The 14,307-nt window shown below is 44.0% G+C and overlaps 1 protein-coding gene across 2 annotated transcripts in view; it reads right to left on the bottom strand.

Moving 5' to 3' along the window:
• Positions 1–562: 562 nt before the first annotated feature.
• The window catches only part of LOC148346394 (sine oculis-binding protein homolog), a 39,811-nt gene continuing 26,066 nt past the window's right edge, over positions 563–14,307 (bottom strand). Inside the window, exons 6-7 of one of the 2 annotated variants that reach the window (XM_088325732.1) lie at positions 12,393–14,288; positions 563–3,678 (exon numbers count right to left, since the gene is read on the bottom strand). In XM_088325732.1, coding sequence (XP_088181858.1) covers positions 12,396–14,288 — 1,893 coding nt within the window. In that variant the 3' untranslated portion in view covers positions 563–3,678; positions 12,393–12,395. The remainder of the gene's footprint in view (positions 3,679–12,392; positions 14,289–14,307) is intronic. The other variant, XM_088325733.1, reaches the window with a different exon arrangement.

Below are 14,307 nucleotides of genomic sequence, written 5' to 3'. Positions count from 1 at the left end.
CCCCTGCTTGCGTGAGTTTCCTCCGGGCACTCCAGTTTCCTCCCACATTCCAAAGACATGCATTTCAGGTGAATTGGCCAGTCCAAATTGTCCCTAGGTGTGAATGAGCGAGTGAGTTGTCTGTCCCTGTGTGCCCTGCAATTGGCTGGCAACTGGTTCAGGGTGTCCCCTGCCCACTGCCCGATGATTGCTGGGATGGGCTCCAGCACCCCCGCGACCCTACTGAGGATAAGCAGCTAATGAGATGAGATGAGACTAACTGTTATGTATGGGAACCCCTTTTGTTATGTGGCTCCAGACGTCTATCCATCCATTATCTGCACTGTTTATCCTCAGTAGGGTCACGGGGGTGCTGGAGCCCATCCCAGCTATCTTCGGGCAGTGGGAAAGAGAGACAGACAATTTACTTGCCCATTCACACCTAGGGACAATTTGGACCGGCCAATTAACCTGCATGTTTCTGGAATGCGGGAGGAAGCCGGAGTGCCCGGAGGAAACCCACGCAAGCACAGGGAGAACATGCAAACTCCACACAGGAAGGTTCAATTTTATGACCTCAGAACTGTGCTGCACATGCGCTAACCACTGTCCCGCAGTGCTGCCCCGGCTCTAGACGTAGTTATCTTTAATTTTTGAGGTTTTTTTTCCAACTATCTAGGCTGCGGACCCCTGCCTTAAAGCGACAGTGTGTAGTATTTGACCACTAGATTCCACTTTACTGTGCCGTGCAAATTCAATTGTCTAAACTTACAAGTATTAAAAAAACTTATAAGTAAAAAAAAGTTTATATGATAGTTTATGTATTTTTACAATTGTTTCTTTTTTCAATTATTTTTATACCACTAGGAGGCACTAAATAATGCACACTGTTTTTTTTAAACAGGGCGGATGTTTTAGTGGTTGAATGAGCCAATTTTAACCCTTCTTTTAATAATTAACCATGTTAATACATAGTAATTACATAGTTGTAACATATTAATAACATTTTAGAATCAAATTGGTAGCTCTTTGTGCTAATCAGCAACTGAAAAGTAGTTCTTAGTTCAAGAAAAATTGTAGACTTGGCTAGGACACCCATTCTATCTTTTATTTTTTCAAAATATTGGCATAGCAGAAAATATTTTTGGCATTTCAAGTCAGTCTTCACCCTTCCTGGTGCTTGTTGAAACAATAACTGTCTGATATTCTTTTTCATGGCGTACACTGCCCCCTAGTGGAGATTCCGTATACAGTTAGGCAAAAGAAGGGTAAAAATTCAGTGAGAGATTTTTAATAGCTTCGTAACTCAGAAATATGTGACACTGAAATAAAGGTCTGGCAAATAAAAGCACTTTAGTGTAAACCAAGTCTCGGCCGTATATTATTATAACCGGAACATTAAATGTGTGAGGTCAACAAGAGGAAAAAGAAGTGTTTGGCGTACAGTAGCATTTAGCTGATTAAGATCTCAGAATATGAGAATAAACCTTAATACTGGGGGTCTTGATATTTCAATGGAACCCCGTGCTTTTTCTGGAATCATCTCATTTGGCCTTTTTATTAAAAGGAAGAATTTATAATCTCACTTATTATGCATGCCATTCCGTAAGTAGAAATTCACAAAAAACACATAAATGTATTACTTGGCTGCTGTCATTTTCTGTCGAAAGAATTTCCAGGCGGTCAAAGACCCACCAGGTAAAAGTCAGGTGGTAGGGTCTTAAAATAAATGCCCCGGTTTTTCGGGTCCACAAGAGCGGTCATTTATCAACCCAGCTACTGTCTATCAGTAGACAATCCCTTTTAAAATCTATGTTTTTTGTACATTATTTTACAGGATTAGAGTTCAGACATCGAGTTAAGATGGTCGTTCATTCGTTTTAAACCCTTATCTTAATGAATTCCTTACAACTCAAATGTTGGTGTACTGTAATTCCTCGTTTATCGCAGATAATGGTTGCCAGCACCCTCCCTTCGGGGTATACGAAAATCCAAGAAGTTTTACCCCCATTTTCGAAATATAGTCGTGTGGATCATGAAAGCACTGGTGCTGTTCATTTTAAGCGGAAAGAACGGGGGGAAAAATAACACACAGGAGATAAATGTGCTCTTTCTGCCCTTGCTCTTAGCAATAGTCGATTAGGGATATTGGATCGCGGCCAAAACAGTGCAGTTCTATTTAGGCGAGCCACAATAATACGCTTCAGCGTATTAAACCGAAAAAATTGTGTCAGCCGGCAACTGCTCTCAGTAATAGTCAACTGGGGATAATGGATTGTGTCCGCAGCCGCGCATTTCATTTTGGGCGGACCTTAAGGGCACGCGCTCCCTATAAAATTCCCCTCTGACAGTCTCCTTGTGCAGCAATATGTGATTGGGTACAATAAATTTCAGCACCACGAGTGTAGTTTATTTTAGGTGGAAATAACGGGAAAAAAAAACTGCCAGACCTGAAAAATGTGCGCTCTGCTGGTCCCCTCTCACAGCAATACGGGATTAAAGATAGTGGATTGCTGGCGCACAAGTTCAGTGGACAGACCATCATAAAAAGAGCCGCCAGGCCAGACAAAAAAATCACTTTGCCGGCCCCCACTCGTGGCAATATGTGATTGGGGATAATGGCGTGTGGCTGCACTAGTGCAGTTCAGTTTATGGTGGACAGAATGGCGAAAAAAGCCGCAAGGCCCAGGAAAAATGCGCTTTGCTGGCCCCTGTTTGTGGAAATTTGCAATTGGTGATAATGGATCTTTGCCGCACAAGTGCAGTTCTATTTTCGTTGGGCAAACCAGCAAAAAAAGAGCCGCCAAGACTGACATCAAAGCGCTCTGCTGGCCCCGCTCGCATCAATATGCAGGGATAATGGAGTGTGGAGTCAAAAATTCACCTTTTTTGATAGACAGAAGTTTAAACAAGAACCGCCGGGCTCTGCTCGCAGCAATATGCTATCAGGAATAACGGATTATGGCTGCACAAGTGGAGTTCACTTTTTTGTGGACAAAATGAAAAAAATAGACCCAAGGGATGATAAAATTGTGCTTTGTTGGCCCCCGCCTGAACCAATATGTGGGGTAATGGATCGCAAAACACTTTTTAACCCGCGATGAACCGAGGCCACCAAGTGAAAAGCGCGAAGTAGCGAGGGATTACAGTATTTAGACTGGGCAGGAGACAAGTGTTATACTATATTTCGAGCTTTCGGTCCAAAAAAATAAAACCCCTCCCCGCTGAAGTCAGAGCCCCCGTCAGCCAGGTAACCCAAAACCTGGATCGGGGAGTCAGTGTGGTTTACGTAGAGAGGAACAATGTGGCTCTTTGTGCAAGCTGGGCAGAGAAAACAAGCCGTTTCCCCTGAAAAGAGATCATGTTCGGGCTCCATCTGAGAAGACCACACAAGGTTGATCGGTACCAAGTCTGGAAGAGGACGAGGAGCTGGGGGAGGGGTCCGGGAAGATGAGTTCACCAACACGCTTCAGGGGATGGTCAAACTCGACACACTCGCTTAGTTTTGGTCCAAAAAGTGTGTTTGCGTGGCCTAACCGCACCTAAGTAGATCTCAGGTGTCCATCTAGGCTCCGTCTTTGGCACCCTGCTGGTCCACAGTTGGTGGGCTGCGGGGAGGTGTTGGCGCCGGCCGCACCAGGGCGGGGTACGGACTCTGGCAACTGCCGTACTGCGCTGAACAGGGGTGCTTTTCATCCACTGTGGGGTTAAAATAAACAGAAACATAGATGAGGATAAGATGAAAGATATACAGGAGACCCCAGGTTACAGGGTCCCTAGCCTTTGATTTTTTACGTTAATTCGTGGATTTTTTTCAGCCCCTCGTTAAGGCATTTTTCCTAAGACAAGAGCAACATTCTTTAGTGTGCCCAAAGACGATACTGTATTTTGTACTGTATTTATCCACTATGCAGTGATGCTAAAGGGAGAAGCAAAAACATGTGTCCAAAAACGTATCTACTTAAAACTTTGAGGTGTTTGTGCGCATGACTGTGCAGGTTACATCTCTAAAAATCTTGTCTGCTATCGGTCAGCGTCGTATGAGAAGCTGGCATGCTATTTGTGTGCGTCACGGCAATAAGAGATGGCAATAAGCGATTGGCTAAACTCCTTCCCATGATGCTTCATATTTTTTCTCTCTTTGTTCAATTTAGAATCTCGGAAACAAACTTTAAAGGTTTTGCATTGGGTCTAAAGACGTCCAGTGTTGCTAAAGGGAGAATCAAAATCATGTTAACCAGGGAAACGAAGCTTTTGTTTATCTAGAAATACGAAGAAGGCACACCAAGACCTAGGAAATATGCCCGTGAATGACCAATGATCATCACGATTAATAATATCAACAACAATATCTTTCACGTTCCCAAATTTGCATCTAATTTAAACTTTGCGTTGTTCACGCTTATGATTGTACGAGTTGCATCTCTAAAATGCTTGTCTGCTATTGGTCAGCATAATATAAGATGCTTGTCGGCAATTGGTTCCCGTCATGGCATCGTGAAGAAACTAATAGAGCTATTGGCTGAACTCCCTCTTACGATACCTCATTTTCTCTCTTTATTCAGTTCAGAATCTCATATAACACACTTTAAAATGTCCAGCTATGGGTCCCAGGATTCGCAGTGATGCTAAAGGGAGAATCAAAAACATGACATCAATGGAAACCTAGCAACCGATTATTAAGAAATATAAGGGAAGCACACAAATCACTGCCTTTTCAAGCTATATGTCTGTAACAAATCGACCATCTTGACGATTATTAATATGACGAGTGTTTATTGGTCAATGTCTTATAAAATTTAGATTTGCTATTGGCTGAACTACCTCCCACAATGCCTTGCTCTTTCTTCATTGAGGTCAGAATCTTGTGTGCTTTGTAAGGACTTTGTAAGTCTGCGGTACCATACTGTATTTTCTGTCCTGCATTAGTTTTGGGTCCGATAATTGCAGCGATACTAAAGATGGAAGCAAAACATGGTAACCATGAAAACAAATATGCTGGTATCATGAAATACAAAGAATGCACACAAGTGGCTACCCTCACCAAAAAATAAATAAGGAGGCAATTAAAACCAGGAAATCTTGTAAGGGCATAACAATACACCGTCACCTCTCCCCTCTGCATCCACCCGCTACTCCACTAGACCATATCAGTTCACTTCACACCGAAGGTAAATAAAATGTAATTTTTCCTTTACATGTATAATTATGTATGTATATAATCATATACACAGGTATTACATATACTGTAACTAGTTCTACTATATAATATTTTGTTGTATAATGTTTTAAGCTGGGATATTCTGGTAGTTCAGGGCCAATTACCATAGGTTCTTTCCCCGTTTATATGCCAATTTCCGCTTGCGATTAGTACCTCAATACTGTTCCTTTAAACCAATCACATTTTTTTTTTATCCACCCCTGTCTTATAAAACCTTAAGTCTCCGAAACTGTACCGATACCTTTCACGGTTAAAACACCAACATCTGGCCTTTATACTAAATGCTAACGGGTAGTATCTATACTCCCTTTTTCTTTACGTTTCAAAAGCTCAGCGAAATCAAGCACTGGGCTCGGGTTACACAAGCCTATAAAATAACCCAAATAAACTCAAGGAAATTAAAACTCAAAAGGAAATTGTTTACCCTCGAGTAGGCCGCCATTTTTTGCTGTAAAGACAAAAAGGGAGAACAGTGTTGTCACTGCCTATATTTAGTCTGGATTGTATCATTTCTTAGTCTTTAACTTAATGCAGTAAAAAATATTATGTCGTAGCCTTATTTCTTTGAGTGAAATACAGGAAATATCTATTTTAGCTCATGAGGAGATGTAGTCAGTTCAAGTCTTGAATGTCAGTGCAAATTCCAACTCGAATAAAATCCAATTGATTTCCTCAGGCAGAGGTTGAGCGGCTTGAGCGAGACCTTAACTTCAAGGATGACAGGCTATTGTCAGGAGAGTACTCTATTCAACTGTGGGAGCCTGTTAATGTTTAAAGGGACACTGCGTATTATTAGATACAGCCTCGTGGTAAAAAACTTTATTCACTAGAAAAACAGATCTGCTTTGAATAATAGGTAAAAACACATGAACTATCATACAATCTCTCAGGTCAAAATTTTCTTTATTGATTTGACATGACTCATCTTGAGGGAGCTGACATGATTGTTCACCATTTTCCTGCCAAGAGTACCCATAAAGACAGAAAATGAAAAGTAAAATGGTCCGGTTTGGTTACTTCAAGTCCCCGTATTCTGTATTCTTCCTTGTAGCACACATTTTCGGTTGCACTACACAGTAGAGCGGCATCTAGTGGTAGAGTTGTACACCGTGTCCCTTTCATGTTTGTAATTGATTTACAATCAGTTTAAGGACCGTCCTTTTTGTATAAGATTAACAGTAAGCCATCTCAGTCTTTGCATAGGTGAATTGCTACAGCCATTGTATGTAGCTCATGTATGCCCAGAATATTCTGAAATTAAACATTTCAAGGGACTGCTCATTCTTTTTCAGCCTTCATTTTCAAAATCTTCTTCCTTGCTACTGAAGGATTTTATACATTTGACTATAAAAGATTTTGTACGATCAAACACAAATTACATTTAAATGCAAAAGATATTCACTAGCTGAGCTGTGGGGTGAGGTCAATGCAACCTAGTGAAGAATGATGTTTACAGGAACAGCGGGGAACTGGGACAAAGGGCTGATAAATAATCAGCACTTCTCGACGCAGACGGCCCTGGTGACGTAGAAACACTCGGGGATGTTTTGACCATTTCAGACATCTAGGCGAGGGGGCTTTCCTGGCACGCCCATGGGAGGAGCCGGCACACCAGCTTGCGGAAAAAAAACGAGGGCCGGGAGAAGGAAGAGAGAAGATCGAGAGAGGAGGCTTGACGGAGACTCAAGCGACACTAATTTGGCTAATTTGGCCATATATTCGATGGAGTTAACTTAGCTAAATTGTTTAAGAAAGTAATTCTGCCCCCGTGTGGAAATGCCGGTCTCTTGTCCATATTTTCCCATGAAGAAACAAGCGCGCATTGTTAGGAGAATGTAGGTTGTGTTTAGTTAATGGAGTCAGATAATTATTTCGAACAATTTGGTAAACGGTACATTTTAATATTTAATTCCTAACACTACTTGGAATCAAAAAAATGTTTTATAAGTGGGCACAGAGCTGGACAGCCTGACAAAAGTAGCTGAGAGACGGGCACTGAAAAAGTTGCGGTCAATCATGGACAATTCATCACATCCACTACACAGCATTATATCCAGACAGAAGAGCAGCTTCAGCGACAGACTGCTGTCACTCTCTTGTACCACGGACAGACTGAAGAGATCTTTTCTTCCTCATTCCATGAGGCTCTTTAACTCCACCCGGCAGAGTAAAGGCCCACATTCAACCACTCCCCCTACATTGCATATTACCGTACTTTTATTGCTGTGTGTATTTTATGTATCACTATTGAAATACTCTATACAACACGCTACAGTGGGTATTAGCACGTCACATTGGGTATTTGTATATTGTATTCTTTTTGCTTTATTATCGTATAGTTTTCAGCACAGGGATGCTGCTGAAAATGTGAATTTCCCTGCGGGAATGAATAAAGTATCTATCTATCTATAACAGTAACGCGGATCTCGGAGCAAAAGCATCAGACTTTTGTGAATTACTACAGCCATTGTCTGTTTTGCTTCTTTATGCCCTGAATATTCTGTAAATAACACCTTCAAAAGGAATGCTCCTCCTTGTTCAGCCTTCATTTTGATAACCTACCTCCAAGCATCCCGAGACCAAACTAACAGTAAGAAAAAGACGATTTACAACAACGGTAATGCAGTTCCCTTAGCGAAAGCCATTCCCTTTTGCAATGGCCGGCTCCAGTTACACACACACACACACACCGCCAAGCGGTAAATCCGTCCACACGAAACAAGCGGAGCGCCGTGATTTCATATGTATCGGTTACTAGGGCAACACTCGAAACCACAACAAATGACAACATTCGCTTTTTACCAAAAGGAGAAAAACATTGTTTGCGAAGCGTCCGTCAACGTCTGGATACTTATTCCAAAGTCGACTGTTGACCTTTCAAGGAACAACGTAGCGGAAAAGCACAGCCGCTGAAATCAAAAACCGTGTCTGAAATATCACCGGATTAATCCCAGGACGGAGAGTGAAACGGTAATATGATCTCAACGTGGCACCGGACCAGTGGGTGCGGACGGGCTATTTGAACAACCGATTCTGTGAGGGAAATAAAGAGGGCTCTTTAATAGGCCGAAAGTGAGGAGAGGGCTTTGCTACACCCTCACATCTGGTTGGCAACAGAGTGCGGACATGGGAGAAGTTGATACGAGTGCTCTTGACTCGGTCGAGCTAGGGTGTCACTATGACACGCGTAATTGAATCACTCTGGTTTTGTCCAGAAACCCATTCCAGCTGTATCTTGCATTAGAACCACAATGTCAAGATCTGGCTCACTACCTTTCCCCTGTCTCCCTGCATTTGGGTCTGCAAAACATAACAAAATGACCCGACCACCAAAAGACCCAGCAGGAAGCTCCCACATCCATTTCTTAGTGGCGAGTCGCTCCCTCGGATGATTATGGTCCCTTTGTGGGCGGTAAGGTGGAGGTCCTTGTCCGGGCGGCGATGAGAAGGTCTCTTGGCCACTTCTGTCCTTATTCTGGCAGGCAAGAACTGTTTGCCTGCTTACCGCACATGTTCCCTATCTGAGCAGTGAGGAGCAGTTTCCTCAGATGCATATGGTCCCATATTGCCAGCGAGGAGAAGGTCCCACCACCGCTTCTGTTCCTGTTCCATCATGGAAGGATAAAGAGACTTGGCCGCCTCCTGTACCCTGTTCTGGGAAGGGCACCGGTTCCATGTCCTGCCGGCAACTAGATGGTTCCTGGGCCACTTCTGTTCCGGCAACAAGGAGAAGTTACCTATCCCGGGCAAGGAAAAGATCCCTTCCCCCTCTCCCCTATTCTGACGGCAAAGTACTGTCTGCAGCACCCATTCCCTGTACAGGTAGTAAGGATTAGGTCTCTCTGCCGCAAATGGTCCATTTCCCAGCAGGGCAGAGAATGTTCCTCGGCCGCATCTGTCCCTGTACCAACGGGGAAGGACAAGGTCCCTCAGCTGCCCCATCCAACTTTCTGATGGCAAAGGACTTTCTGCTGCACCCATTCCCTGACCCTATCGAAGAGAAACGGGTCTCTCAGGCGCAAGGAGAAGATCCCTCCGCTGCACCCGTGTGAAATTGCAAGTACCTCTGGCCCTTATTCTGGCAGAAAAGAACTGTCTGCTATAGCACTTATTGTTTGGGCCCTTTGGCATTCAGCCCTTGGGAGTTCAGAGGAGGCGGGGCAATGTCAGGACCTAGCACCCCCCTCTCCCCGGCAGGTGTGGAACTGGGCACACCTAACCCTAAATCTAACTCTGATTACCCCAGTGGTTTTCTCTTATTTTCTGTCCTGCCCCCCGTAAGAAGAGAATACACCTCCCCCCCCACACACGAACAACCCCACCCTCTAAATGAAAGCGCTGCCCCCTAGTATACTGGAGGTGCAACTTCCCTTTATTCTAGGACAGTTAAAAACAAAGCAAAACTTCACCCAAAGTCAAAGTCTTGACAGATTCTGACACCCCCCTATTTGAGAACTACTAGATTACCCTAACCCTTTACATTTGCTGTTCAAACAGCCCATGGGGGTCGGTCATTGTCTTCCATTTCCATTTAAGGTTTTTTTCTGGTTTTGGTTATGACACTTTGCTATTTGATATGAGACTTTTGTCGTATCTGATTGTTGTTTATAAATACTGTCCCTTTTTAAGCACAACTTTCTCTGTTCCAACTTCCCTGCAGTTTGGTCCACATCCCGAAACATAACACCTAACCATCTCTGACAATGTCCATCGCATCAAAGTTTGACTTCTATTCTTATCCGAAACAAAACCAAAAAACAAAAATCTGCGCACTGCAAACCGCCACGCGATTTAGCGCCGCCAAAAAGGATCCTGGCAGGGAAGCAAAGCATTGTGACTGTCAGGTTGTCCAAAGTGATCGCCTTTCAAAGTGACTAGCCGTGCCCTTCACCCCCTTCCCCTGTGGTAACCTTAGAGCCCTGAAGAGTGCCAGGTAACCAGGATTCTCTCCGTTTGGCGCCATGCTGTTTAGCGACTGCACGTGAAACCCGTGATTCAGTTTCTCCTATGGGAGTCTGCACACGCACTTTCCGGTTCTCGGTCAAACGATATTTTGTGTAAGTGGTGGTTTTTAATTCATAGTGTGGAATGACACTTGGGAAAAGGTTGCTAAGCGTTATAATTCTATAAAAGTCTTTGAAAGTTCTATAAACTAATTCAAAATATACCGCACTTAGCCCCTTTTCCTGTCATACACCGCATTAATTTCATTTTAGGGGCGGGAGTGGCTCAGGAGGTAGAGTGCTCGTCTTGGGATCAAGAGATCGCAGTTCGAATCCTGGCTCCTCCGTGTTACATGTCGAAGTGTCCTTGGGTAAGACACTGAACCCCTAATGCCCCCAATAAGCAGGTTAGCGCCTTACATGGCTGCACGGCCTCTATTGGGAAATGTGAAGCACGCTGTAAAGCGCTTTGGGAAGTCTTGACTTGAAAAGCGCTACATAAATGCAGATCGTTTCATTTCATTTCATTTCATTTACCAAATCCTAAGATTTGTTACATGCACCAAAGAAGTAGACCCCTGTCATACAACATTAATCCATTCTCTGGTAGGGATCACAAAGTGTAATAGTCTTATAGAAGGGGATAGAAGCTAGAGCTAAGATTCATGGCCCGAGCCCGAACCCGAACCCGAACCCGAGGCAATTTCGGGCCGGGTCGGGCCTGAAATGTCAGTCATACGGTCGGGTCGGGTCGGGTTCGGTCCTGCTTTTTTTTTTTTTTTTTTTTTTTTTTTTTTTTTAAATTAATTAATAATTATAAATATATGTTCATTAAAAATATATACTTAAACTATGTATGGATACTAGACCAAGGAATACTTGTTATAAAATAAATAATTTGGATAAAACGGAGAAGGAGCTGTAATTGCTTTTAACGGAGCCAGAGCATGCTCTGTGCACGTGACGTGACGTGAATGCTGTCCTCTTAATAATCTTCCCCTCCGCAAATTCGCGTGATTTTGGCCTGGTATCCCTGATATGGAGTCGGACCAACAAGAAGTTAAGGATAAACTCAAGAGAGGAGAACTGACGAGGAAAACGCACTCTGGTAAGAGTTTTAATAAGCGTTTTATATAGAATACGATCGCTTTTGTCGGAAGTGTACATTGACGTTGGTGACATTTTCATCCGCGTTAAAAAACGCAATTTGCAGAATAAAATCACGCTTTATTGTTTAAATAAACGCGTTATATAGACTAGGATCTCCCAATTATTATAATTAGCTCGCTTTATTGTTTTAATAAGCGTTTTATATAGAATACGATCAGGGGGGGGGGGGATTTGCATAGGAGTCGGAAAAGGGCACAACACGTCAACACCCCCTCAATGATAGTGCCGCGCTAAAATCTCAAGGACGTACTACTACTGCTGCTGTGGATTATGGCCCAATGATCAAGTCGTCAAAATGACGGACGCCCTTAAATGTTTTCGCTACCTCAAAAAAAAAAAAACGTCAATGACAGATTGTCGCTTAATGTAACATCTGCAGTGCAGACACAGAAATATAAAAGATGTAAATGTTTATACAGTTTTATTTAACTTAGGCCTAGATGTTGTAACAAAAGGCAGAGTTTAATTTGTTATCATAAATCACCCCTCCTTATAAATAAAATATGTAATTTCGGGCCCCCTCGGGCCGGGCCAGCAAATCCAGTTAATTAGTCGGGCTCGGTCCGGGTCGGGTTTAATACCCCTCGGGCCTGCGTCGGGCTCGGGTGCTTTTTTTGGGCCCGATCTTACCTCTAATAGAAGCCTAGGCTAATCAATTAATGCCTTCTGAACCTCCACTACCCAAGAAACAAACATGAAAATAACAAAATAGTATTTAGTAAGTACAAATGTGTAATCAAATATGTGTGATGTGATTAAACAACATTGCAAATAAATTCAAATGTAAAGGAAACATTTAATTTTATTGACCTTTGATGTGACATGACTTGAGCTGGTCTAATGGAGTAAAGGGTGCATGCAGATTTTGGAATAAAACTAAAACTTATTTTAAAACTTTTCATGCTCTTAGAATATTTCCTTGCTTTAATGCCGACTCGTTTTGAATAATAGTCCAAATCGTCAATGGATTACAGCCAGGTAATTTAGCATAGTGGTTCGTGTGTATTTTTTGATAATCGCAAGCTTCGTTTCTACAAAAACTACAGTATTGCTTTTGATTTGGAACTGTCATTTCTTACCTCTTATTTGTTTTGATCACGGATTCGTAAGCATCTCCTCTTCAGAGCCGGCTCCATGTCTCCAGCAGATGGCACGATAGCCGGGCTCCTTAAGCTCCCCTTGTCCCTGAGTTTGGGCAAGAGTAGCGGAGTGGTGGTCCCACCTGTCTTCGGTGCATTAGGTAGGGCGTAGGCGTGGTCCTCGTCTGGCAAGTGCGGGTCTTCCCCTGCATCGCTAACTACCGCCGAAGGTTCTTCCGTCTGAATTACCGGGCCCTCGACCCGAACAGAGCAGACAACCGAGCACTTGTTTTCTTTTATAGATTCCAGTTCTGTTAACGCAGGATCTGTGGGTGCATGTTCTCTCTGGGCGAGGGATGAGTCCGGACTGGGTAAGGATAGCACCGGGGAAATCCCGTTGGGACAGAGGTTTTGAGATTTCAAGACAGAAGACATGGCATCATACAGGTGGTTGTTCACTGGAGGGCTTTGCGGAGCATGTAAAGGTGAGGCGTAACCATCCTGATGTGTGTTAGAGGTGTCATGTGATGATGGCAGGGTGGGTCTAAAGTCCTGAAGCGCGGATTTGAGACTCATCACGGACTCCTCTATCCCAGCAAACTCACCCGCTGTATTGCCGTTGGGTTCTACCTTTACTTGGGTTCTCTGTCCAACTCTTTGAATAACTTGTCGTTCTGATTGTTGTTTATAGTCTGTCAGTCCTTCTGAGCTCTGTGTGGAGGAGGGTGATTCGTTGTACTGCGTACAGGGAGACCCAGTCCCACTCTGGCACGTCACTGATGGGGATGAGAATAGCCTCTCGGATTTAACCCAACCTATGTCCTTGGAGTTGGGGTCACTGGGTGAAGGGAGAACATGAGGCAAGTTTCCACCCAATCTGTGGTTCAACAGTTGGCTGTTCCCTTCAGGGGGAGACGGGAACCTTGCAGGTATGGATCTACATCTGTCTGTTCCCTCTGGCACTGGCTGTATAACGCCACTCTGGTTTTGGTTTTCTGGATTTGTTTTGGGAGGGACAGGAATTGGTATTGGGATTGGGATTGGGACCGGTAAAGGAACGATAATGGGGTATGGTACCAGTACAGTAGGCTGGGGTAGTAGAGGACTAAAGGAAGGAATTCCAAAGTTCATATATGGAGGCATTGGCACAGGACCTCTGGGTAACATTAGTGGAGTAGAGTGTAAGCCAGGGTAGTAAGGCCGAGGGAGAGGATGCATTAATCCAGGGGGGTTAATGGAGGAGGAAGAGGGAGGTTGCTGATGTGGAGAGTGAGGAGGTCTATGATTAGGACTAGAAGATGGACCAGGAGGTCTTGGGTGGTGCGCATTAGCAAGTGGGCTCCTAAGGCCCTGGGCATGAAAAGGGGGTCTAATAAAGGGCATTTGAGGAATCCGCGGATGCTCTAGCGGATGTCGTGGAAGAGGAGGAGGTATACGTGGAGGGTGATTTGGCACCTCTACAGCAGGAGGTGGAGGAGGTTGAATGGACCTGTCCAAAGTTCTCTGCCCACTGACAGGAAGCTTAGAAGACGATAAGGATTCTGATGGGGATGTGGATGAGGACTCTGACGATCCCAGGTTTGGCAAAGCGCTCTTGGGAGACATGTTTCTTTGATGTCCTTCACCTGTGCTGTTACTGTTGTTCCAAGACTCCGGCGTGAGAAGCTTTTGCCCGACATTATTGTGGTCTGATCTCCCTTCTTGGCCAGCTCTAGCAGGGCTGGAACACGTGAGAGCCGCTCGAGCTTCTCTGTAGAATACGTCCATCTTATACTGATTAAGGCATTTGGTGCTGCAGAACTGAAGTCGCTCTTCACCGGATCCGAAATCCAGGTATTCTTTGGTGTGGCGGACATGCTTGCACCAATCACACACCTGCAGCACAGGAGAGAGAGACTGTGGAGGGTCACAAAGA

This window comes from Urocampus carinirostris, chromosome 20 (genome assembly GCF_059441175.1).
Source record: "Urocampus carinirostris isolate Australia breed hairy pipefish chromosome 20, RoL_Ucar_1.0, whole genome shotgun sequence".
In the NCBI taxonomy this organism is placed as follows: Eukaryota; Metazoa; Chordata; class Actinopteri; order Syngnathiformes; family Syngnathidae; genus Urocampus; species Urocampus carinirostris.
The sequence above is the reverse complement of the archived record's forward strand: the minus strand, read 5'-3'. Positions and strand labels throughout refer to the sequence as shown.